Below are 27355 nucleotides of genomic sequence, written 5' to 3'. Positions count from 1 at the left end.
AGCCGTAACGCTTGACATTCGGAGGGGCAAAGGGATGAATCTGCATGTACTCTTCGAGACGATTCCAACGACACCAAGCTCAAAGCTGTCGGACCTTCCTTTGTGCCGACTAGAGTACTGAGAGCCATGAAAACATGACCTTTAACCTTAGTTTGCGACCTGGTTGAAGGTCACAGCGGCCCCAAATTTTGCAAGCGGGTTCCACACAAGTTAAGCAACACACTCTCAAAGTCTCGGAGCGCCAAGCACCTTTTTTCAATTTTCTCTCCCTCCCTCACCAAAGGGTGTCCAATCCTTAGCTCTAGACAGGATTTTGTGAGAGTTTGACATTAGATTGAAAAAAAATGTCTGGGTGGGTTACGGTTCCCATATTTCAGATACCTTATCTGGGCCCTATTTAGAGGCCCCTGGTGAAACAATTATCTTTCCAGCCCTTTCCAAAGTCAGGTTATTAAAGATTAAAGATTATTCAACAAAACATTTCAATAACGTGCTTTAACCACTAGGTGTCCCTATTTACCAATTGGATCAAATATATAAGTCAGCCGAATTACTGTTGATACTGCAAGGAGACGTATTGTGTGAAAATAAATGGAATATGTTGTTTAATTGCTGATATATTTATATATATTTTTTTTTTTCTGCTGAGAAAGTTGAAGATCACGTGACATACACGCCAGAAAAAACGTCATTTCCAGGTATTTGTCCACTGGTTTGCCTGTTAACCGTAGGTGTCACGTTTGAAGGGACGAAACGTCATCGCTCGAACGGCCAATCATATCGCGCTTTGAGGAATCCAAAGCCTCCTAACAGAGATGCCTCGATCCTTTCAAAAATTCGCACGGAGGCAACAGTCAAGGTGAACATCTGTGAGTTTCTCCAAGGCGGTTACCATCGGTAAACAGCAAGTAAGTACTGCCCATAATGTGGATTAGAGGTGGATATTATGTGCTTTCGATTGCGAACGCCAGTGGAGTAGTCTCGTGTTGGTTTGTACATGGTAGCGAATAGATAGCTTGCGTTAGCTAGTAACATTAGCTTGATAGCAGCCATGTCCACCTTCAAGCAGGTGGCCTTAACGTTAGCCTAGCTAGTGCTAGCCAGCGCCCAGGGTTGGGTTATAACGGAATACATGTAACGGCGTTACGTAATCAGAATACAAAAATCAAGTAACTGTATTCAGCTCGCGTTACATTTGAAAAACGAGTAATCTGATTACAGTTACTTTCGTAACCTGAAGTGAATACATTTTGGAATACTTTTTGGAATTATTGGTGGAAAGATTTCCTCACAACATTTAATATTCATTACTAAAGGTACAGCCGAATCATCACAGCGCACAAAACCTATTACCGCCGCAGATGGACCAAAAAAGGGAGCGTTTGGAAAAAAAGGGGCGGGTCCGCTCAGTGAAACAATAACAACAAAACATGGAGGAAAAAAAGTCTGCGTTTAAGTCGTGTGTGTGTAGAGGTGTGTGGTTTAAAACACATCAGCCTGCGGTCGCTCGTTAGCCTTTCTTATGATTCTGAAGGTAAACACAGCGAAGGCGGTGCGTGAAAGGCAGAGTTAACCCTCCCGCTGCCTCCTGGTGCTGCAGAGATTTCATGAATGAAGGAGGTTGTCCTTCTATAAAAAAGCTGTGGGCAGCAGATACTGTGAGTGTCACGGACATGAATACATAGATCAAGGCACACTGGTACACACACTCCTGTTTTGCCAATCCGGTGCTTAAACAAATATAGCTCTACACCCCTGGCCGACATGTCCTTAAAATGAAGTCCGAGTTCGACATTTTAATTCATGTCCTGCCAACACTGGCAGGACAGAAGGCGACACGCCCGTTCTAAGCCGTGTCCCTCACTCCTCACATCCCAAGCTGCATCCCCAAAAAGTGTATTATGTTGTTGCATCGTTTCAGAAGTTATGTTTCAGTTGTGCTCTTGATAAACCATTAAAACTTTAAAAACACTTTCAGTTTCCTTTTGCTTTTTGTGTCTCCTGTTCACCAAAACATACCCATCTGTGATGGAAAAATAAAGTAATCCAAAAGTAATCTAAAAGTAATCTGATTACGTTACTTTTTTAAGACACGTAACTGTAACTGTATTCGGATTACTTTCAGAGCCATGTAATCAGTAACTGATTACATTTACAAAGTAACCCTCCCAACCCTGCCAGCGCCGTATATGGCTATGGTAGATGGCTCTGGTGCTAGCCAGCCAACTGTTGCTGACTGTTCCATTTGTTGGCAGAAGGCTTATGCTGTATTTGAATGAAAGAGCGAACAATGAATACTTTAACAGGTAAAACTGGCATAATAGCCATTGGTATAAGCTAGTTAGCTTAGCATTGCTGCTAAGTTTGTATTCTGACGCCATGGTCTAATTAACTTACTAGTAGGTTAGCTGATGTTAGCTAGCTAATGAATGTTTCTTGTGCTAGGTGCTTGGTGGTTTCATGACATTGTCTAATCAAATTAGGCCTAATCTAAATCGGTGTCAAAGTTGGTAACGTTAGTTGCTCTTACAATGTTCTTAATGAATTCGTCACAGACCCTATTGCACATTTGTGTCACCACGTGTCATCACTAGGGCTGCAACAAACGACTCATTTGATTATCGATTAATCTATCGAATAATGAAACGATTAATCGATTATTCGGATCGTTAAGGTTTTAACTGTACTACTACTTATATCGATACTGCTTATCGATCCGGTCCTTTTAACGATAGTATTAACGGTTCTTTTGACAAGAAATAAGGTAAACTAACTAAACAAACAGTGAACAAATCTAACATTGCTTTTTATTTTCATTAAATGCATAATATTTCACATCAAAAGAAACAACAATGTTTTCACAAATCATATTAAATAATGTGATGACAGAACTGTAAACAGAATAGCTGAAACTTTAACAAAATAAATAACTCAGTTACCTCTAATCATTAACCTATGTTTTAATAACTGAGTTAACTCTGTGTGTTGCTGCTAGCATACATAACACCTGACGTGGAAACGTTACTCGTGGACGGGGCTACAGGGCTGCTAGAAAGACAGTGGAACACGGTGCATTTCTCCGTCTGGATGTGGAGCACTTTTGCTAAATGTTTAGACAAATTGTTTGTGTTACCGCCCTTACATGATAAACTGTTATTGCACTTTTGGTAACGAGCATTGTCCACATCGAGACGGCTAAAGTTGAACTACACCTCGGAGCGTGTTCTCTCCGCCATCTCCTCCGTGTGTGTGTGTGTGTTGCATGCATGTAGCAGCTGCGTGTGTGTGTAAACTGCCCCGCCCCCTCGCAAGCAGGCCGGGGAGAGATCTCTCGTCTGAATTAGGAAGATCGAAAATACACTATAGACGCAATTTGTAGTCATATTGCATATTAGAAACGGAGTTGGCGACACTAAGACTGCGATATTCAGAATGAGTAATGATGAGAGCATGAAATTAAAGGTTTGACACTCAACATTTCCCAGAGGTGGGGACATTGCATTTAATTGTTGTTACTTGGGTACTCTCAAACATGTATTTGTATGTATGTACACAGAGGAAGGGATGGGTGGGGCAGAGAGAGCAGAACCTCTGATGGTGAGGACCTACGTCATCCTGCGGAGGTACCTCAACAGAACGCCTGCACCAGCGATGTTGGAGGTCAAAGAGGAATGGCCTTTTCTCTTTTCTCAGAGAGGGCTTTTCTCCCACTTTGGCCTACTGACGGACGTCAACATACTTCAGAAGCTCCAAGAGGCCCTGGGTCAGAGAGGACAGACCATCCTGCATTTCTGCCAGAAACTGGACAACCCGAAGATCAGGGAAGTTCTGGCCAGCTATGATCCAGAGGGTTCGGAGAAGGCTGCCTGCATCCTCCAGCTCCTTATGGACTACTTTAAGGGGCCTACGGATAAACTAATGCTCGAAGTTGATTTTTTAAAATGTATTTAAATATTTAAAATGCTAAACAAGTGATTACATTAGGGGCGACTGAAGCTCAGTTGGTAGAGCTGGTCTTTCATCGACCGTAGGGTTGGTGGTTCGAATCCTGGCTCTGACTGTCCGCATGTCGGAAGTGTCCTTGAGCAAGACACTTAACCCCCAAGTTGCTCCAAATGGGCCGAGCTGATCTGTGTTGAGCTGTAGTGCGCGGATTAGCTGTTGCTTTAGCATCACCCAGGCGGGGGCTACACATTGTTTTGCGGACATCCATTTGTAAGCGCTTTGGGTGTCTTGAAAAACGCTATATAAATGCAAGTAATTATTATTAGACCATTTATTATGATTTACCTCTGACCAATGAACGATCTTCATCCTTGCATAATGTTAAATCTATGCTATTGTGTGTTACTTTGTTACAGACCTGTGCCACTGCTGCTGATGTAGTGAATACTGCAGCACTCCCAAGCACCCCCTGCTTGATCATTCAAGGTAATGTAATGTTCAGGGATGGGATTGTTCCTGTTTATACAGGATTTCCTGCTTTTCTGACCTGAATGGCTAGACTTCACTGCTGCTTTTATTCTTGTTATATAATTTATCTTAGGACATCCCTGTTCTGCTCCAACATCGATGAGGTATAGGATACTGAATGGTTACTCTAAAGAGCTTAAGTATTCCTTTGCATCGAGGGGAGAATCTGACTGAAGGCCTTCCATCTCTCCTGCACTCCATTCAAGTCCAGTCTGTGAAACGACACTTTCGATACTCTGACGCCACATGTTTCAGCGATTCGCGTTAGTTAAAATCTCTAGCCTGTTTCAATGATTCAGGGGTCTGACGAGTTGACATGTTCTCGTTCCAGCTGGGCTCGTAACCATCTACCCATAGAGGAATAAGGTTAAACCGTCTAGCCATAAAGGCAGAGGGAGGAGGGCTAGGGAGTTGCTTTGTCGTTCAGCCAGATTCTCCTATCTGCACAGGGACCTTTGATGCTTTTACAGTGACTGTTAAGTAGCCTACCTCACTGATGGTGGAGTAGAAAAGTGCTGTCCACCTGAAGTGGAGGGTTCTGTGTAATGTCCTTGCATGCTCTGCACTGTATATTTTGCTGCTTTTTGGTCCTTGGCCAATCATGAATGTTACTCGGATCTGGTATTGACATCTCTAGCTCAAGTATTATTTTTGTTTTGATTGATTCTAGGAATGTACCTATCCACAATAACGCATGACGCGGTATCTGTTCATTTCAGGTGACACAATGAAGCCTTCTGGGTGGATGCTATCCATCGAGGGACAAGTGGTAATGGGCCCACACCCATTCTTTTTGCATGGGGTAGCTGCTTTATTCAGCAGCTACTATGTCTTCAACCTCGAATATCCCGTTGGATCATGCACACTGGAGTTCATCCAAAGGTATTGTAACACTCAAACACATGATCAATGTCATCAATAAGACTTATCATGCAAAGTTGTGTTTCACTATCTGGCTATTAAGTCCATGCCTTTCTACAGAGGCCATAAAGTAGATTAAATGCTTTGAGTATGAAGCCTGGAACCAACTATGCGAATTGGGACCACACCATCACTTGATGTTGCTGGGCAATCTTGTTAAAAAATTGACATAATGGTTTAATTCACATTATAGTATGGCTTCAAAATTCGGATAAGTAAGTACACCTTATGTTAGAGGTACCTGAGGCCCTCTGCTAGGCTACAAATAATGTTATTGTGAGAGGATGATCCAACAGGTTTGGACTAGTAACAGTCGGTGTGGGTAAAGACACAGGTGAACACCTTGATAAATGCTGCCTGCAATACATGAGTCTATTTAAAACTGAAACTTATCTTTGCTTATTAACAGGTGCTTCTTGGGCATCAACCCGGAGAAAGGCTCCAAGGCAAAGAAGCGAAGCTCCATTAACCCTCACGTGAGCACCCTTCACCGGAAGCTGATAGACTTAGAATGGACTGCATGGTGTGCGGGGACAAGTCCAGTGGGAAGCATTACGGTCAGTTCACCTGCGAGGGATTATTTGTTTAAAGGATCCGTTAAGGGTTCATCTGTTTTTTATGGATAGTTGAGGTGAACTAGTTCATGTTCCTGTTTGTTTACTCTGTTGTTTATTTTGTCAATAAATATGCCAGTGGGCTTCCATTGATTTTACCTTATTTGTGCCTTTTTTTTTTTAAATAAATTGTACAATAAGATTACGTGCATTTTTGTAGTGCAGCTCCAGTACTTCCAGGAGGAAGCTCACACTTTGGTTTCCTGTTAAACTTGGACAGGAAACCATTGTATGAGCTTCCTCCAGGAAGTACTGGAGCTGGGGATTACAGTTATGCACGTGTGTCATTGTACATTCACAGTAAATTACTGGCTACTCCTGCATTACTTTCACAATAGAATTGTAAAAGTACAGGTCCTTGTTGTAATGCATGTACAACAAAATGATGTGATTCCCCAGTAACATACTGTAATATCACAGTAGTTGAAGCTGTGAAGTTACAGTATACAGTTGTACCTTTACAACAATGCATTGTAATATCATGGATGTGAAATTACAATACATTGCTGTGAAGACATTCACAGTAAATTGCTGTGAACCTTACTGTGAAAGTCATGCAACAAGTTGCCAGGTAATTATTGTGAATTCACGTGGATATTTTTACAGTGTAACAATGGCCTTCTCCTGGGTTCTGAATGAGATGATTGTAATGTTCCTCATTTAACAGTTTTGTGCGCAAAATCACCCGCGGGTCATCCTGAGTGAACACAGTCTGAGCTGATGTTTTGTCAGTGAGACATGTTACAATAATGGTTTGCACTGAAAGATTCCACATATCCAAGAAGGCCATTTAAGCCTAGTTTAGTTTATTATTTATTTTTCAAGCCTAGATTGTCACCTGTAATCTGTGCAATGGTACCATAGATTGGTTGCTCAGCAAACAACACTTACATTCCCTGTTCCAGTACTTTTATGTCCTCAACCAATGGACTAAGTATTCTGTCAATGCCATACTTTTTCCCGTCCTGAGAGTGAAACAATGAAATGAGGTGGATATTCATTAGAGAAGAATTCAGGCGCGGTGGCAAGTTACGAAGAGTGAAATATAAACATCCAAGTTTATGAATGCCTTGTTTAGACCCTAATGGGTTTGCCGTTTCAAAATCGTCGTAATAAACTTGAATTTGAAGTGCATTACTGTACTTGGAATACAAAGGATGTTTTTTATAATACTGTCCATCAGAAAAGTCCTGATACATGTCACTGTGTCTGGTGTCATGAATGTGTTGACATACTTCCTCATTCTTGAAAATAAACTCCAAGGTCTTCAAGATGGGTACATAAATGAAAGTGTCGTTGACTGGTACCTGTTCATATATTCCAGAGATTTTGTTTCTCTTTGAATCGAATCGAACACCCAAGTGCACTTCGACTGGTTCAACAACCCCCCATTTGTCACTGAAATATTTCCTCCATTTACTGTCTGTGTTAAAGTCAGTGAAATAATTATGTGCATTTTTGAAAACTTCCTCAACTGCAATGCGACAGGCATTATCAGGAGGCACTACACTCAACACTTGTTCCTTCAGATTTGTGTGAACTTCATCAACATACTCTTCCATGCTTTCAACAACGGACAATATAACACTATTGGCAACACCACTGCCCTGTAATTTGGCTATAATAGATGCACACATTTCTTTCGACTGATCTTTAGAGATAGAAGATCCAGACCCACTGGCCTGCTGATTCGGCAAATCTTGATCCATGTCAGAATTACCAACATGTAAAATGTCTTCCCTGAGAATAACAGCTTGTTGGACTGGTGATGAAGGATTATTGCTTGAAACAACCCCATCCTTATCATGGTATTTCTTCAAATGTTTTTTAAAACCTAAAAAACTTTTGAACTGCAATGAGCAGCCATCCTGAGCGCGTATCAAATTAAAATGTTTTCCTGGATACAAGCCATGAACAAGCTTAAGGTGCCGAGTTAAGGATCCAGGCGTATCAAGCAATAATCTGCATATGTAACACTTATACATTACTCACAAACGTAGTTCTCAGTTCCTTGACCTTGGGGCTCTCACTGGTGGTGTCAACGTCTATGTTATAGACAGTTGTTTGCAGAAATGTGTACATGCTTTTGAGTGCTGGATCATAGCTAGTGCCTAAGACAAAGTGAAGCTTAAAAAGTTCATCAATTGCTGCTAAGGAAGTGGTAGCCTCACAGGGGATGAGCTTCTTGTCGATCAGAATGAAGAAGTTGCCGACGGCCTCCTTGCTGGTCCCTGAAGCAAGAAGATATGGCTGGCTCGTGTCCATATGGCTCTGAAGGTGCTCATCCAGACTCCTACAGGACTGAAGGACAAGGCAAGCAACATTTTAATTTTACATGGCTAACTATGCGCATGTGTGTGTAATATTTGAGTGTGTTTTTAGGAATAGTTTATATTTGCACTAGCCTAGTCCTACTTTATCATAGTGACAGCTCTGTGTAGTAGTTATGGTGACTTGATCTAACATTCTTAAACCTGCCACATACCTTGTGAAATACGACCAGCTGGTCAATGGCCTGAGCTACACTGATCTTCTGGGCTTTCTTCCTTCCCGCAGGCTGGGGTGACAGGAGGTGCAGAAGGAGGAGAATGGATGCCATATCACTGTCCCACTCTGTAAGAGAACAATGATCAATTTGCTTTTTTTTACCCATCTGTATAATGTCCAACAGTTCATAGTGCATGTACAAGCAAAATACAAGACATGAAGTCTCACAACACAATAAAGTATGGAAAAAGTGAAGTGGCCTGAATACTTTCCAAACCCACTGTACCCTGGCATTCTCCAACTGTGTGTCATACTGATATTTTGTACAAACTGTAAAGTCCACTGAGACAAATGTAACATTTGTGATATTGGGCTATATAAATAAACATTGATTGATTGATTGATTGATTGACTGTGTGGTCATACACTCCCTCCAGCCTCACAGACCATTTACAATAGGCAATATGACATGATATGACAATGCAGTTCCTAAAACCATACCTGGTGATTCCAGTGATGGTTCATCAGCCCTTTGGTTCTTGGCAGACAACAACAAGCGCTTCAGCAAGGGTGTGGAAGTCAGCATTTCTGCCTGTTGGATGACCTTTGCTTTGAAGGAGGTTAGCCACTGTTCCAGTAGTTTGGATGGAGTTTCTGACCCAAAGAGGAGACTGAAGTCTTGGAGTATCTAAAACACATATACAGCACAAACTCAATAACCACCATCAGGTTTTCAATTTACTACTAATGCCAATTTCACAGGTGTCAGGGTTCTTACACCTTTTCCAAAGTCAAATTCAAGCACTTTTCAAGCATTTTCAAGGTGCATTTTCCAGCAGCTTACAGCTGTTGTAAATTACATATTTATATACACATACTCAAATGATTATTTCCCTACCTCACATTAAATCAGATGTTCTTTATGCTATAAACAACCAAATGTGTGTTTCGTGATAGCATTAGACACGAGGATGAAAAATTAAAGAAAAGAAAACTAAGTTTAATATTTCAAAATTAGTGATCTGTATGTAGACTAGGCCTCCCATATAAACTGGCTGAGCCGATATAAAACAATCAGCCAAATAACTTTTCAATACATTATTGATTACTATTTTTGAGGTACTTTTAGGTTGGCAATGAACATAAGTCAGAGGTAAATGGTGTACTTTTCCTCCACTACATGTATTTAATACCTTTAGTTACTTTACAGATGTGGATGAATGATGTGAAATATAATCAAGTGTTGAATCAGACTGTAGTTCCACCTGGAGTAAATCCACAAGCTACCCTGCAGTATACAAAGTCATTCAAACTAGCTGCACCTTCACCAGCTTTGAGAACACTTTCATGATCAATCATTATAAAACATATCATATATATTATTCTGAAATGGACCAATCTGCACAATGATTACTTTTCACTATATTTTGATGAGAATACTTTACTCAAGTACAAGATCTGAGTACTTCTACTTTAACTCAAGTACAAGATCTGAGTACTTCTACTTTAACTCAAGTACAAGACCTGAGTACTTCTACTTGTAATCAAGTACAAGACCTGAGTACTTCCACTTTTACTCAAGAACAAGATCTGAGTACTTCTACTTAAGTACAAGATCTGAGTACTTCTACTTTTACTCAAGTACAAGATCTGAGTACTTCTACTTTTACTGAAGTACAAGATCTGAGTACTTCTACTTTTACTCAAGTACAAGATCTGAGTACTTCTACTTTTACTCAAGTACTTCTACTTTTACTCAAGTACAAGATCATCTGAGTACTTCTACTTTTACTGAAGTACAAGATCTGAGTACTTCTACTTTTACTCAAGTACAAGATCATCTGAGTACTTCTACTTTTACTGAAGTACAAGATCTGAGTACTTCTACTTTTACTCAAGTACAATATCATCCGAGTACTTGTACTTTTACTCAAGTACAAGATCTGAGTACTTATTCCACCTCTGGTAGCGTATTAGCCTGAATTGTAGCCACAAAATCACACAGAGCTGCATAAAAATAGACTCACAATGGTAACAAGTGGAAAATAATATTTACAAATGTGTACAATGATTTGTAGGTAATTTTGACTGCTCAAGACACCTGACTTATACATCTTCAAAGGAAGACTGTGTTCATTCTACAATTACATGGGATTAAAGCAAAATGTAGTTTTACTTGTATAAATGTAAAAAAATGTGTCTTCGGGTCAATGTGACTGATTTCGATGGATCAAGTCACATTTGGTTTAGGCACGAAACATACTACCAGTAGAAATACATTGCTTTCAAAATCACTCTGTGTCGAATCAATAGATTATATTTTGTGACTATAACACGAAATGCCGTGAGTGCTTCATCCTCTGAACACCACAGGATGGTGACTGCAACGCACATAACATAGGTACGCTCCTCTGAAATGATCGTCCCCTGCAATTGTTATTATCCCTCATCGAGTTCACTATTCAGCTCGCTAACGTTAGCTTAAACAAACGTAACATGCAACGTTAGCCTAATCTAAAATGCTCCACTACGGCGTACCTTTCATGTGGCTCGTCAGCGCAGACTCTCGCATCATTATTTTTTGCAAACTTTGCAGGAGGCTACTCGTGGGCTTGACCCTCGCCTTAGCCATGGCTTGTATTTGTCTTCTGCTAGCCAACGCTCGTTGAAACTGCAACCTCCTGGCACACAGTCATCTATCACTCTCATCAGAATGCCCAAGTCACACGTAACACAAACACTTGCAGGTCGCGCGCATAGCGCGGGAAGGCCGCAGCGGAGCTGTTTTATGTAGAATGGAAGCAATTCTTTTATTTTAATCTAAAAAGCGAACTATTCAGCCAGACAGCAATTTATTGTAAAAGTAAAGCATTTACATTTTCAAGCACTTTATCTCAATTTCAAGCACCATTCCCAAAATGCAAGCACTTTCCCAACCTTGAAAACACCACGTCAAATTGCAAGCATTTTAAAGGATTTCAAGCACCCGTACGAACCCTGAGGTGTAGATCATCTCCATGTAACTGAAGGTTGCTTAAAACGTCCATCAAAATAGATTTACTAATAAATAACATTCATAATAAGCAAAAGTAGGAGTAATACAATATTACCAATCCTTTAGTGTCCAGCAGGCGCGGGAATACTGAATACAGTGAGTGATGATACGTTATCGAGATAACGTATCATCACTCACTGTATGCAGTCTGTTGTCGAGGTCACACAAGATGGCTGCTTCCGCACAGAGCAGAAGAACACATGCTAGAAAGGAAAAGGAGCCACTTAGCCAACAACTTTATTACTGTACATACACAAATAATTTCACTTGGGGAACAAATTCAATGAAACGTAGATCACTTACGGCCCGTTCACACAGCGGCATGCGTTGACGCTTGCCGGCGGGCGTGTCTGACAATCGACCAACAACCAATCACATGAATCTCCCGCCCCTGACACACAAGCAGCGGTTTTATTAATTAGAGCTTGTACTGGCATATGATTCGATTGGCTGACGCTTCTGCCGAGGCGTCAAAAGTTGAACATTGCTCAACTTTTGCAGCGAGCCAGGCCAGCAAGGCTCCGCGTCGCTTCCCACGATGCAGTTCGGCTAAAAATGACGTCACCCCATTCAAAGTGAATGGGCAGAAGCGTTGGAAGCTAACGGCCCGTCCACACAGCGGCTTTGGAAAAAGCTTGCCGGCGGGCGTGTCTGAAGCTCGACCAATAACCAATCACATGAATCTCCCGCCCCTGACACACAAGCAGCGGTTTGATTGGCTAGAGCAGTGATTCTCAAATGGGGGTACGTGGACCCCTAGGGGTACGTTGGGGTACTGCAGGGGGTACGTGAGATTTAAAAAAAACAAAAAATAATTAATTAAAAAAATACCATGCATGATTACAAAAATAATCTTAGTACAATAAGTTAAATAGAAAACACAATTTTATATAAAATATTCCTAGAACCACCAAGGGGGGGATCCTCATATAAACATGTCAAATGTGTGTATTGTATTTTATAGTTTTGCATAATATATCATTTTGTTCATTGGTTTGTTAAACAGATATTACTTCAGTTGAAAAACTCCTTTGAAAAATCAAAGCATAAAATGAAAATATCCTTAGTTTGTTGTAAAGGAGTTAATAAATCACACACTGAGGGAACATCACTATATTGGAATTATTTGTAAAGGCTTTTTCGATCAAACATTTTCGGGGTCGTTCAGGGGGTACTTGGCTGAGAAAATGTTTCAAAGGGGGTACATGACTGAAAAAAGTTTGAGAAGCACTGGGCTAGAGCTTGTACTGGCATATGATTTGATTGGCTGACGCTTCCACCGAAAGCTTCAGAAGCTTCAAAAGTTGAACATTGCTCAACTTTTGCAGCCTGAAACGCCAAGAAAGCTCCGCTCTGCTTCCCACAATGCAGTTCGGCGTCACCCCATTCAAAGTGAATGGGCAGAGGCGTTGGAAGAAGCTTCCAACGCCGCTGTGTTGACGGGCCGTTACAGTCACGCGGTCTGTCAAGACCACACGGTCGAAACCCACGGGGACTGATGGCTGCTTAGGTGACACTGAGATAGTGCTAGAAAGGAAATTGGAAAAAAAAAATTGTTAGCGAAGTCGGCTAACTATACTGATAAGGACCGACATCAGAAACTCTTAGCTAGCTAGCTGTCGAACTAATTTTAGACATGTGCAATATGTTGGTGTTTGTAATGACATAATAGTATGTAACATAGCTAATGTTATCTAATTTGACATCCATGTCTAATTTGACAGCTAGCCACCTAGCTAACTAACTAACTGGCTAGCTAACTAGCCAGCTAGCTAACGTTTAGCAAGCAGGTGCACGGCCAGTACAGACAAATATTCTTAGCAAGCTAGCAAACATTATTAGCTACCACACACACAACTGTAACATTATTTTCAAATTAAGTAATGTTAGATAACTGGGGAACAAATTAAATGTAACGTTATCTAGATAACTTACCGTCACTCACTGACTGCAGTCTGTCGAGGGCGAGGCCAAGCGATCACACTTGCTGCAAGATGGACTGATGGCTGCTTCCGTTAGACTGAGACTTGACGGAGAAAATGCTAGAAAAGAAAAAGGCGGCAATTATCGAACAACTTTTTTACGGACACTAGAGCTTGTTAGCTCGCTGTCGAACTAACGATAGACATGTGCAATACATTGGTCTTCGTAATGATTACATATTATGTTACTCTAACGTTAATTCGACATCCATGTTTAATTCGACAGTTAGTTTAGCACGCAAGCATTGACTGTATGGTCTGTGCACCTGCACCTGGTCATGACAGTCAAATAGTAATAATTAGCAAGATAGTAATGAAAACAATACATTTAAAAGTACGCTACCTACCACACACAACTGTATTTAAGCAAAATTAATGTAAGCTATCTGGGGAACAAATTATGAAACGTAGCGATAACTTACCGTCACGGACTGCGGTCTCTCGAGACTGATGGTTGCATCAAAAAGATGGCGGAGATCTAAATAATTTCACGCACATCACGTAAATGTACCCGGATTGAAAGAACACACTATCCATCGTTAAATATGTTTAACACCATGATCCAACCCTGTACTATATAGTGTGTTAACTAGTGATGTTACGTATTGCGCCGAGGCTTCGGAGCGTGTGTCGAGTAATCCCCGAAGCTTTTTGTGAAGCATGTACCGAGGCTTGTATCGTTTTGGGCCAGTGACGTCATCGATGACAAACGAAGCCTCGCTGCCTGTCGATACCACGTGACTGCTTCAGGAAGCGATTCAGATCGGTTGAACCGTTGAACCACAACGCTCATAATACCAATGGATGTATAATAAGAACCATATTACCCCTCCTGTACCCGGGCCCGGTGACACGATGGAATCAAGAGAGCTCAGACCCTCACCTATATAGAGGTCGGAACATGTCATAAGTATAAATAGATACAAGCATAAATAAATGTAGGAAAAAAAACATGAATGAATAAATACAGGAATAAATATGTTACAGTATTTTCAGGGAGATTCAGCGTGTGTGCTGTGGCTCAGCTGGAAAGCAGAATGACCGCAGGGTCTCTGGTTCAACGACTCGTCAATACGTCTTTTTTGTTGTTTATAAAAGCTACAGCTAAATGAGATAATGTAGTTAATAAATGTATTCTTTGATATGGTTTAGCCTTTCTCAGGCTACAACATGGTTACGTTTATGAATATTATTAAGGAATACAAATCCCTATTTGTAATGTTTACCAGCCTCCTTAGGCTTTTCAATCACAATCATTCAACTGGAATAAAAACAATATTGTTAACATGAAAATATGATTTAATGTTCGTTGTTTAGAGTTATTCTAAGGCTTTACTCATTGGGAACTCGGTATGAGATAGAGCACACTGTTGAGATGTCCAATCTGCCTGTTTTACACACTTTGACCAACAGGGGGTTTGTGTTCAAATGAAGCCCATGATGAAGCCTCATGAGATGAACCCTTTTGCGAACCAATTGGCTGGAAAGCTTCAAAGCTTCATAAGGCTTCATCTCGCCATCACTAGTGTTAACAACAGGCGGTGTTAATCATGTTAAATGTAACACCAAAACCACAACACTTTACCCCGAAAAGCTCGAACACCAGGATTTTCACACTGGCGAATTTGCTGCACCTTCGATTCACGGTTTGAAAACGTAGCATTTCGCCACATGCTAACCGGAAATGAAGAAAATTCAGAATAAAAGTGTTAGTAGTTAGTGTGAACTTCCGGGTTTTTCAGAATAAAACTGATTTAAATTAAATAGTGTATTTAATTCAAATTACGCCATATCCACATTGATTTTAATTTCTAACACTATACAGATATTTGATTTGTGCACTGCGACCTGTTTAGCTTAATGATGTTTATTTATTTCCCCTTTTTCCTTTATGAGTATTTTCTGTTAGTAGTTTTGTTTTGAAAGAGTGGTTTTATTATTGATCCAGTAGTAGGTGTTAAGGCAATGTCCGGATGCCAATCGTTCTTAAAACCAAAAAGAAGAAATCCTTCCCGCTTTTATTTTGACGTCCTCAAATCGCACCGGAAGTGAAGTTCCCAGCTCTTTCTAACCTGGATCGAGGTGGCGTCTCGTCGCTCCGGTTCTCTCTCTGTGTTCCTGAGAAAGTGCGTGTGAGCTGCAGCTCTACTGATCCATCATCTCTGTGTTTGGATAAACCTCTGAATGGACTCTGTGCTCTTTTTTCTCGAGCGTTTACCTCGGACTATAGGAGCTAGCTTAGCATGCTAGCTGGAAACACGTTAGCAACGCTAGTCAGATTGAGAGTTTGACGGAGAGAGAAACGGTGTGTTTAACGGAGTCTGCAGGGAAAGGTGATCTAGTAAACATGAGTAAAGTCCAAATGCTGCTATCGTTGAAGAAGCAGCGACTCACTGCTGACGAGATATTTGCTCTGTTTGAAAAAACGATAGCAGAGCTCGAAGAGGAGCTGTTTCTTTCCAAAGAGGAGAACAAGAGACTCCAGAAGCTTCTGGACGATGTTTTACAGCCTGAGCTTCGGATACACAGAGCCGGTATGTTCCCTTTACCCTTAATTAACACTTTACACTCTTCAGTAACACTTTATTATCACATTAATAACACTGTAATGACCACGATATCTATTTGTTTTTTGTCCTTTGTTTGTTGCTGACTGACGAATAGACGCTTGTAGTTTGAGAGAAAAAATATAAATGTCCAGATGCGATTGAAATGTAAGATGGTTTATTCCAAAAAAGGCAAACATAAATAAACGTTTTTAAACAAACTATTTGTCCTATAAACTGATATTTCAATGTTAAAGGCAGAAGAACCAAGCTGTGACGCTCCCAACCAGCAAGGTTTGCTTCAGTCAGCCGCACCAGTAGCACCTCTCCTTTTATGCTGCAGCAGCTCCACCTGCAGAGTAACACACTCAAATTAAATAATAAATAATATACACCACAGAATCTCAGGTTATGTACTGTAACAAGATACAATAATCTAATCTATGGAAATGGCTCCTACAAACACTTTAGACCCTTTATCAGCACTAAAAGTAAAAGTGCAAACACCACACTGTGAAAATCCTCCATTACAAGTTAAAGCATTTCATATCTTTAAGTTTATCTTATTTAAGTAAAAGTATGTAAGTGTTATTAGACACGTGTACTTTATTATAATAATTAAAATGTATTACGGAAGAGCAAACCTACCAAAATAAATATATTATTATTATTATTATTATTATATATTCAATACATGGATTGAATAATATGCCATTTAATGTACTGATTTAAATATTACCCATACATGTAGGCTCTAGTTGGTTAAATGTGACATACATTGATACTTTAGTTTTAATGGCTTCTTTATTCACCTTTTCTTTTTAAATGTGTGAAAGCAAATAAAAACAAATACTTTGGATTAATTGAAATGGCGTGAGAATAATTCATAAAGAAATCAATCAATAAATATGTTCAATAATAAATTAAACACATCTAAAATGTTACTTGATAAAGAACAGGGGAACTAGTACAAAGGTCATTAAGTAATTAAAACGTTAATATAAATGAATGTAAAATCTCATCAATCAATTATTGCCAACATGTATTTATAATATATTCTGTATATATATATACACACAGAATATATATTTTGAGAGAGATATGCACTAGTATTAGACGCAGTCAAAAGTGTGGATACATCTTCTCATTCAAAGTTTTTTATTCATTTAAATTGGTTCTGCTTTGTAGATTTATACTGAAGACATCAAAACTATAAAATAACACATTAACTAGAATTATCTAGTAAACAAAGAAGTGTTAAACAATCCAGAATATGATTTATATTTTGCTGGCTACTGCAGAATGCTGTGGTAGCCATGCTGGTTAAGGGTGCCTTGAATTCTGAATAAATCATCAACAGTGACACCAGCAAAGCCCCCCTCCCCCCCACCATCTCACCTCCTCCTCCATGCTTCACGGTGGGAACCACTCATGCAGAAACCATCCGCTCACCTTCTCTGCGTCTTACAAAGACATTATAATTGGCCCGCTGGCCCGGAGGCACTATTTAGACACCCCGGGCCAGCATAACGTACTTTCCACTTGCCCGCTCGGGCCACTAAAAACAGTAAGACATACATTCACATTGTTCTGTGATATTGGTATTTTGACAAGCAATTTTGTTAGATTGTTCCGTTTATTAACGCTACAACATCGCGCTCTACTCTGCAGCTGTTTGTTGCGGAGTAGAGTGCAGTGCGAGCAGGCTCTCGTTCGCGTGCAGCGAGAGTAGGCCCATGCACGCGCACACTACAGACTTTCGCGCCACCTAACCATTCGGCAAAATGTTTTTAAAACCACCACGGTCAAGCGCCGGGCAAAAAACAGTCCTTAAATAAAAGAAAGTCACCGGAGGAGTTAAAGGAGAGTGACAGGGAGTACGAGAAGAAGAAGAGGGAGAGAAAGTTTCAGGCACACTGGCTTGATCGTTGGAGTTGGCTTGAATATGATGCCAATATAAACAAGGTCTTCTGTCGGCTCTGTACATCAATGCCGACCTATGCTGACAAGTAAGTGAAGAGTAGAACATATTATGGTATATTCGCTATAGGGATTTTTTTTTAAATGACCACAATATAATTATTTTAATAAACCAAATATGAACAATTGCTTTATAGAAATGTATAGTAGGCCTAGCTAGTTAGTGGCTAGCTAGTGGCTATTTACATATGATATTTAAGCAGCAGATTGTTTTGCTTGTTTAGGGACTCTCCACTCTTCAAGGGCCAGGTAGCAGAACGCTCCACAGGGTTTGACCCGCATGAAAAAAGCACCTCACACCAGGTGTGTGTGAGGAGGCAGAAGGCAGCAATCGAAACACCCGCTGTGTTAGCTGGGATTCATGTTAATGGTGAACTAGATGCAGGTTTCCAGGATAAAATGGAGAATATGTTTCATACAGCGTACTATGTTGTCAAGAAAGAAAAGCCATTTACTGACTTTCCGGACCTGGTGCAGCTCAACAGTAGGACTGGCTCCAACATGACCAATCGTTACTTGTCAGACAAGGCATGTTTAAGGTGAGAATCACAAATACATTAATACTGTACATTCCAAATTTACTATTTAATTAACTTTTTACAATTCCTTCATTATTAATGAAATTCCCTTTTTTTTACCTTCAGATTCACAATTGATATCTACAATGTGGAGAGGGAGCAACTGCTTTCTGACCTAAAGAATGCAGGCTATATCAGTGTGATGATTGACGGGGCAACTGATACTGGGAACCTTGAGAATGAGATTGTCTATGTCAAGTTCTTCAATAAGGAGAGAGGAGTGGTTCAGTCCTTCCTTGGCATTGCGGATATCAAACACGCACATGCAGATGGTGTACTTTCTGCAGTACAGACAGTGTTTGAAAAAGCAGGTCTGGATAACTGGAAGGAAAAGGTGGTTTTCCTATGCGCTGATGGTGCTGCTGTCAATTTGGGGAAGAGGAATGGTGTGGCTGCAAAGCTGAAGGAAGAGATTGGACACCTGCTTGCTATACACTGTGTGGCACACAGGCTGGAATTAGGTGTTCAATAAAAGAGAATCAGAGGCTGAAGCAGCTGCAGGAGGTGCTGCAATATTTGCATCAACAATACCACTACTCTCCAAAGGCACTGAGGGAGCTGAGGATGCTGGCAGATGCAATGGAGGAGAAGGTCCTCCAGCCTACAAACCTGAAGGGGTCCAGGTGGTTGCCCTACATCCACAAGGCAACACAGATCCTGTGTAATAGCTATGCAATCTTTGTGGCCCACTTTGAGGACCAGGTCAGCCCAGAGAGGACAACCCGACCTTCACCTGCAGTGATGGGAAGGGCAAAGAACATCCTCCACTACCTCAAAAGCCACACCAATGTCCAGTTCATGCACTTCCTGCTGGATACACTGGACTTTCTCAAGGCACTGAGCCTCCAGTTTCAGCAGGATAGTCTGACACCAGGGGAGGCAGTGCAGTACATTGAGGCCTGCCTCAATGGCCTTACAGAGCTGTGTCTGGAGCCCGGAGAGCAGCAAAGGAAGATGTTGGCTGATGCAATGAATGGCACCTATAGAAGGGTAGAGCTCAAAAACACCACCACAGACACACTGGCTACAGACAGGAAGCAAATTACAGACATGCTTACCAAACATATTGAGCCGTCTGGGAGACCTGCTGTCTACCGAGAGCATTGTGCAAACATTCTCAGCTCTTGATCATAATGTGTGGCCAAAACTGAACAACTCAGATGAGTCCAAAGAAGCCTTTGTCCTCCATGGACGAGCAAATATTGAGTCCCTGTGCCACCATTACCAGAGCATCCTGGTGCGTGAGGGGACCACAGTCACTGAGGTGTTGGGAGAGTACAGGCTCTATCAAATCTGGGCAAGAATGCGGAATGGGCCCCTCAGAGACACTCTCCTGGAAATACTCCAGAGAGGTGATCTACAGACCAAGTTTAAGAACCTAGGCATCTTTGCCCAGATCTACCTAACAATGGCAACAGTACCGCAGCATGTGAGAGAGGCTTCTCTTGCATGAAGAGGGTGAAGAGCGACTGGAGGTCCTCACTGTCGACCAAAAATCTCACTCGTCATGTTCCTGACCATTGAAGGGCCTAGTCTGGATACCTTTGATGCTAAGAGAGCTGTTTTGCAGTGGTGGCAGTCGGGGTCAAGAGCCAGACGTCCAGGATTTACAGCCTGGTCATCAGGAGGACGGCAAAATCAACCGACCGAGGAGGAAAATGAGGAAGAACTGACGATTGAAATGTTGTAGTATAGTAGTAATGTAGTTTGTAAATAAATTACTATTGCAACAAATGTGTTCATTTTCTTCATTATTATATAGTCGATTTTTTTGGACGAATTCTCTTGGGCCAGTGGTTACAATGGTGGGGCCAGTGATAATGAAAATCAACTTACCCTTAATGTCTACCCCTGGAAGTTGTTACCACAAATCTCTAATTTGACCCATCAGACCAAAGTACAGATTTCCACTGGCCTAATGTCCAATCCTTGTGTTTCTTGGCCTAAACTATTCTCTTCTTCTTGCTGTTCATCCTCAGTAGTGGATATTTGCAGCAATTGGACCATGAAGGCCTAACAACAAGCCGTTTAGGACAGATAGTGAATACACATACTATACAGAGATGCGTTATGAGAAACCAATGTGAGTTTGGAACATTGAACAATGTAAATCTATTCTAATAGACCTCAACAATGGAATTATGATCAGTAGAAATGGCCATGACATGGGACCTTTAAGATTGTCTGCTCCTTGAGCTCTGTGATCATCTATGTGGGCTCTAATCTGAGGTGCTTTAATTTGCAGTTTTTGAGGCTAGTAACTCTGATGTATTGATCCTCTGAGCAGAGGTAACTCTTGCTCTTCCTTTCTTAAAGTGATGATGGACGGACGGTCGTTTCTCTTTACTGGGTTGAGTCTTCTTGCCATGATATGGATTACAACAGCAGTCAAATAGGGCTTTCCACTGTGCACTAACTCTACCTCTGCACAACACAACTGATGGTCTCAAACACATTAAGAAGGCAAGTCATTCCACACATTGTCTCTTGACAAGGCGCACGTGTTAATTGAAAACCATTCCAGGTGTCTACCTCATGAAGCTGACTGAGAGAAGCCACAAATCATATTCTTGATTTTTTAACACTTTTTTGTTAACTAGATAATTCCATATGTGTTCTTTCATAGTGTTGATGTCTTCAGTATTAATCTACAAAGTAGAAACAAATTAAAATAAACACAAACCATTGAATGAGAAGGTGTCCAAACTTTTGACTGGTACTGTATATAAAAAACAAATATTTTAATATTCAGCAGGTTCCCTCATCTATAATCATTTATACAAGGGCAACTTTGAACATGTACAGCAGTAAAATGCAGCATCCGAAATAATCAAGAAACATCATAAATTAAACACTGACAGGGAACATTTGACTGCACCATCATTACTGTTACGTAAGAAGGTGCCGTCAAATGTTCTGATGATGCTTGCATACTTTTACTTAAATAAGGTTTGAATAAAGGATTTTAATTTGTAACAGAGTATTTTAATTCTATACTGTAGGCGTGGTGTATCTGTGAACGATCCCAAATACAATTCATTGTTTATTGCAGCTAGTGCTACGCCAGAAGAAAAAACCCTTTTTCATTTTCAAAGGGGCTGGGCTACATAAGTTGAACTGAGACAACAAAAATACACATTAAGTGGGACAAAGAAAGATAATGTGAAAATATAAAAACAAAGGCATTAATTAGGGCTGAAAAATGTCTCCCATTGTAATGGTGATTAGATTTTTAAATGCTAACACTTAACAGTTTGTGCTGACTGTGTTTCCTGTTTTCTGCAGATGTCCAGGTGGTGGTGGTGGTTAAAGAAGAGGTTCACCCTGACCAGCACGAAGGGAGCACCAGTCTGGACCAGGAGGACCCAGAGCCCCCCCCACACATTAAGCAGGAACAGGAGGAACTCAGGATCAGTGAAGAGCTGGAGGAGGCTGATATCACCAAGTCCACTTTCACTCCTGACCCTGTGAAGAGTGAAGATGATGAAGAGAAACCTCAGTCCTCTCAGCCTCATCAAAGACAAACTGAACACATGGAAACAGAAGCTGATGGAGATGACTGTCGAGGACCAGAACCAGCCAGGAACTCAGATCCAGAGAGCAGTTTACAACCAAAGACTGAGGACCACACTGGAGACTCTTCTGAACCTGACACTGGAGACTCTTCTGAACCTGAAACTGAAGACTCTTCTAAACCTGACGCTGAACACAGTGCTGAATGGAAGGAGACCAGAGAACCTGCATCAGGCTCAAACTTACTGAAAAATAGACATGAATCTGTCAGTGATCCACGACATAGTGCTGAAAAGAAACCATTCAGCTGCTCAGTCTGTAAGAAAGCTTTTTCAATGAATGGAAATTTAAAGAAACACATGAGAATCCACACAGGAGAGAAACCCTTTAGCTGCTCAGTTTGTACCAAATCTTTTGCACAGAGTGGAAATGTAAAGGAACACATGAGAATCCACACAGGAGAGAAAGCACACAGCTGCTCAGTCTGTAAGAAAGCTTTTTCAAAGAGTGGAACTTTAAAGGAACACATGAGAGTCCACACAGGAGAGAAACCCTTTAGCTGCTCAGTTTGTACCAAATCTTTTGCACAGAGTGGAAGTTTAAAGGAACACATGAGAGTCCACACAGGAGAGAAACCACACAGCTGTACAGTCTGTAAGAAAGCTTTTTCACAGAGTGGACATTTAAATAAACACATGAGAGTCCACACAGGAGAGGAAGAATAGAGCTGCTATGTTTGTGACAAAAGATTGAAATAGCATAATCGTTTCAAGACACAAGTATGTTGGTCGTCAGCTGCTTCTGTAACTGTAAGGTAATACATTTGTCTATTTTGTGCCCTGATGACCTAATGCCGTTACATGTAATACGTTACTCCCTAAGCCTGATTTCACCCGCCTGCAACAGATTCACTCATAATCACAAATGTTCATTTCTTTGACCACTTGACTCGACAACTTTCTTATTTAATAATCGTTACATCTGCTCAGGACCAAGTTCCCGTGTCCTGCCTTTCACCTGCTGATCACCCACTGCTCATTTAACCTGTTAAGCCCGAAGGTCCCCGCCGGCGAGGTACTTTAGTTTTTTTTTTCACGACACTGTGTCTCAGGGGATCTTAATATTTAAGAACCTATTAATGTGTTATACCAGATTAACGGGAATTATCTCAGCTAACTGACGATATAAACTATTTTTACCAAAACAAAACACAAGTCTCATAAGAAGCATCTAAATGACCCCTGAGCGAAAAATGCTAACCTATTACTGCACCAATAATCACTCCTAGCTCCCTTATTACTTATCCTAAGTGCACATCCAACACATAGTTTATGATCGCAAGGAGACACAGAATCTAACAGTGCCCACCTCAACACTGAAAGATACAAACTTGCGACGTTATCAACAAAAACGTTCATCAAAACAAGTGGCGCTAGGTAGCCCACAACGCTAACATGGCTTACCTTCGTCTTTGTCTGGTCTAAACTGGTCTTCAATGGCATTAAAACGATAAAAACGATGCTGTAGTTATTCCATAGGTTAATCCAATGTGACTGCGTCACATGAAAAATACAACTCACCTTAACGCTAAATCAGTGGGAGCCCTGAGCTTGTTTCTCTGCAACGAGACGGTCCCATCTGGGGGTAATGGGAGACGATGACACCCGAAGTGTATTGCTTATGTCCAGTCTACTCCGTAATTTTGTTTTGGTAGCTGTCACTGCAGAAAATCCCGCTTCACACAAATAGGTTGTCGGAAATGGCAACAGGGTTTTCAGTGCTGTTGTGGCAATCTCAGGGTATTCTGCCGTGACTTTAATCCAGAACACCGGCAGAGTTGTTGTCTCGAACATACTTTTAAGGCCGCCGTCATTTGCGATCTCCAGCAGTTGATCTTCTTCTTGCATAGACATGCTTGATTCACCTGGTTTGTTAACAAATGGGTCGCGGATCCATTCCTTGGCAGTTCGTGGGTCTTTTGTGGTTGGGAAGTAGTGGTCAAACTCTTTTAAAAGCAAAGACAGGTGATCATGCACCATCTGGGAGAATGAAAGCTCGGGCTCAGTCTCTTCCAAAATGCCCGCGAATGTTTGAAACATGTAAAATATACCTCTCTTCATGCGCCGTCCCCACAAATCCAGTTTGGCTTTAAATGCAGCTACTTTATCTGCCAACTTGAAGACAGTTGTCATTTTCCCCTGAAGTGACAGATTGAGTTAATTGAGCAGGTTGAATATGTCGCACAAGTAAGCGAGTTTTGCGACCCATTCCTCGTCACTGAAATGTGCTGCCAGCGGTGACTTTTTTCTGAGAGAAATCTCTGCAGTGGCTCTGGTAATTCAAACACTCTGGCCAGCGATCTCCCTCGGGATAACCATCTTATTTCTGTGGATAAGAGAAGGCGTCTGTGCTCCGCGTCCATCTCCTCACAAAGCTGCTCAAACAGGCGCGAGTTAAGGGCGTGTGCTTTGATGTGGTTAATAACTTTAACGACATCATTCAATACGCTGTTAAGTTCCGGTGGCATTTTTCGGCTAGCCAGCATTTCCCTGTGAATGACACAATGCGTAGACTCACATTCAGGTGCAACCTCCTTAATCCTAGTAGTTAAACCAGACAGCCGTCCGGTCATGGCAGCAGCTCCGTCTGTGCATATGCCGACAAAAAAACACCATTTCAGTTTTCCTGATATATAATCATCCAGCGACTTCAATAGTTCTGCGGCTGTGGTTTTGGTTGGCAATGATAGAGCACATAACATATCCTCCTGCACATCCTCCTGATAAAGATATCGCACATAAACAAGTAGTATTGCCTTGTTGTCAATATCTGTAGACTCGTCAACATGGAGTGCGTACCACGGTGATGTATTAATCCTCTCCAACAATTGTGTCTCAATGTCCTCTGCTATTTTCTCAATGCGCCGAGTGACGGTGCTAGCCGAAAGAGGCACCTGTGCTATCTTTTTAACCGCAGCCTCTCCTAGAAGTTCACGGCAAATGTCTTTAGTGGCGGGCAGGATCAATTCTTCACCAATGGTGAATGGCTTCTTAGCCTTAGCAATACGGTTAGCCACTAAGTATGATGCTCTCAGTACACTCACATTTGTTGATGTGGTGGCCCTCAGGAATTGCTTCTGTCCTTCTTGTTCATGCTTTTTTCTTTCAAAATACTCCGAAGGCTTGTCTTTTAATGCAGGGTGCTTGGTCTCCAAGTGGCGAAGCAGTTTTGAAGGCTTCATTGCCTCATTAGAGAGCCGGTTTGCCACATATTATGCAAAGTGGGCTTGGTGCGCGGGCATCACCTGTCGCGATAAATCCATATTTTAAGTAGGACTCCTGGTAATGTCTGTTAAATGCAGCTTTTTTTTTCTTGGAAGTCGTAGGCTCTTCTTCTGTCCTCACTTTGCCTTTTCCCCTTCGCAAATAAACTTTCCAAAGACGTTTGTTTTTTACTCATTTTGCTAGCTTGTGGGTTTAATTTTAGCGGCAACGGATTAGCGACAGAGACGGATGTAACAGAGGGAATCCGGTCAGTTTTCAAAATAAAACATCGTTCAGACTCAGATAATAAATAAAACGGAAATAATGTAAGTTATTATTTTTTTTCTCTGCGGCCCTGTACCAAATGAGCCACGGACCGGTACCGCGGCCCGGGGTTTGGGGACCCCTGGTCTAAACGACGCCAACAGAGCGATACGTCTTCTTTCCAGCAGATGGCATAAATGTTACATCATCCAGTAGGGCTGTGCGATTATGGCAAAAATCATAATCACGATTATTTGGTCAATAATTGATATCACGATTATTTTGACGATTATTCATTGACCATTTATTGAACTTTAAAACAAATAATATTTTACCAATAAACAAGATCAACAAATATGTTGAAGCGCTCTTCCAAAACCATACTAAACATATATTAATATGATAAATAAAAATAAATTAGACCAAAATAAATTAAATCAAATATGTTGCAGTGCACTGTCACAACCTACTGAACACTCCTTAACATATAGCCAACATTTTGGTAAAACATATTCAACATATTCCACTCAGTTAAACGTTGAAGGCTGGCCAACCGTCATGGTCCAGAAGTAACAGGAAATAAATGTTGAACTACAATTTAAGACCAAATAAAAATGTTTAGGCCACCATGGCAAATGCTGGTAGGGCTGCTCATGTCATCTCTTAAAGATTTTTTGCAAAAAACACCAGCCTGTTTACATGGTCTGGTTTCAGAGATGAGCGCAGGCAGGTGACAATATTGCCACCTGTACTGAAGACCCTCTCTGAAGAGGAGCTTGTGGCAGTGCTGCCACATATGACACAGGAAAAAAAGAAAAGACTCTGAAGAACCCTTCCTTTGCCATTATATAAAAATAGTGTTGCTACAAAAGTATAAATTAGGCTTACTAATAAGACAACTCAGATCTGAAGCTACACAGTAATCTGCTGCAACAGTGCAATAAAAAAGACAACATTAATAGAATCAAACCCATTTTTTGTTGCATTTTATTAGAGTATAAAAATAAATGCCTTTAAAATAGGATGCAAGCAACACTAGTTTCTGAACTGATAGACTATAATCAATTTAAACAGAACATATCTTAATGTTTGCATTCTTATACCATTTTGTACAATAATTATCATGAATAAATTCAAACAAACTAAAACTTACAGCAGATTAATAACGGTATCTAAATTGAGTTTTTATTATATCAAAAACCTGTTGAAATGCTGCTGTTATTTTTACTGTCCCACAAAAGCGCGTCGCAGCCTCCAGGAAAGCTTCTTTCATAACTGTGCCGTCTTTGAAAGACTTCATGTGTTTCGCAAGAACGTGCCTGACACGATAAGATGCTCTGGTAGCAGCCTTGCTCTTGTTGTTGGGCCTGGTGAAAATGGACTGCTGTGCATTTAGCTGTGCTCTCAGGCCCCTCCCCTTTTGGAGCGTAGGACAGAATTAGGAGGGAATTCCGTCTCGTAGCGTTTGTGCACTGTTTTGAAATGCCGCTCCTAAATTACCCTTCTTCGATAAAGCCACACTCGCATTGCAGATCAGACAGATGGACTTTGAATTGGAATAGATACAAAAATAATGATCCTCCCACTCGGAGTGAAAATTATATATTTTGGGCTTTTTTGCTTCTGCCATAATTGCGGTCTTGTGTGTGTGCGGACTGTCACTCCTGTTGACCATCCAT

At 41.0% G+C, this 27355-nt stretch overlaps 1 protein-coding gene across 1 annotated transcript; it reads left to right on the top strand.

Moving 5' to 3' along the window:
* The first annotated feature begins 15565 nt into the window (after positions 1 to 15565).
* Positions 15566 to 23260, top strand: LOC117537735 (oocyte zinc finger protein XlCOF8.4-like). The gene is made up of 2 exons (XM_034203067.1): positions 15566 to 16066; positions 21922 to 23260. Exons 1-2 carry the CDS (start codon positions 15880 to 15882, stop codon positions 22872 to 22874), a joined length of 1140 nt encoding a protein of 379 aa, XP_034058958.1. The 5' UTR covers positions 15566 to 15879; the 3' UTR covers positions 22875 to 23260.
* Positions 23261 to 27355: the final 4095 nt, after the last annotated feature.

The sequence above is a fragment of the Gymnodraco acuticeps genome, unplaced genomic scaffold (assembly GCF_902827175.1).
Source record: "Gymnodraco acuticeps unplaced genomic scaffold, fGymAcu1.1, whole genome shotgun sequence".
Taxonomy (NCBI): domain Eukaryota; kingdom Metazoa; phylum Chordata; class Actinopteri; order Perciformes; family Bathydraconidae; genus Gymnodraco; species Gymnodraco acuticeps.
Note: the sequence above shows the minus strand (reverse complement) of the source record. Positions and strands in the feature narration are given on the sequence as shown.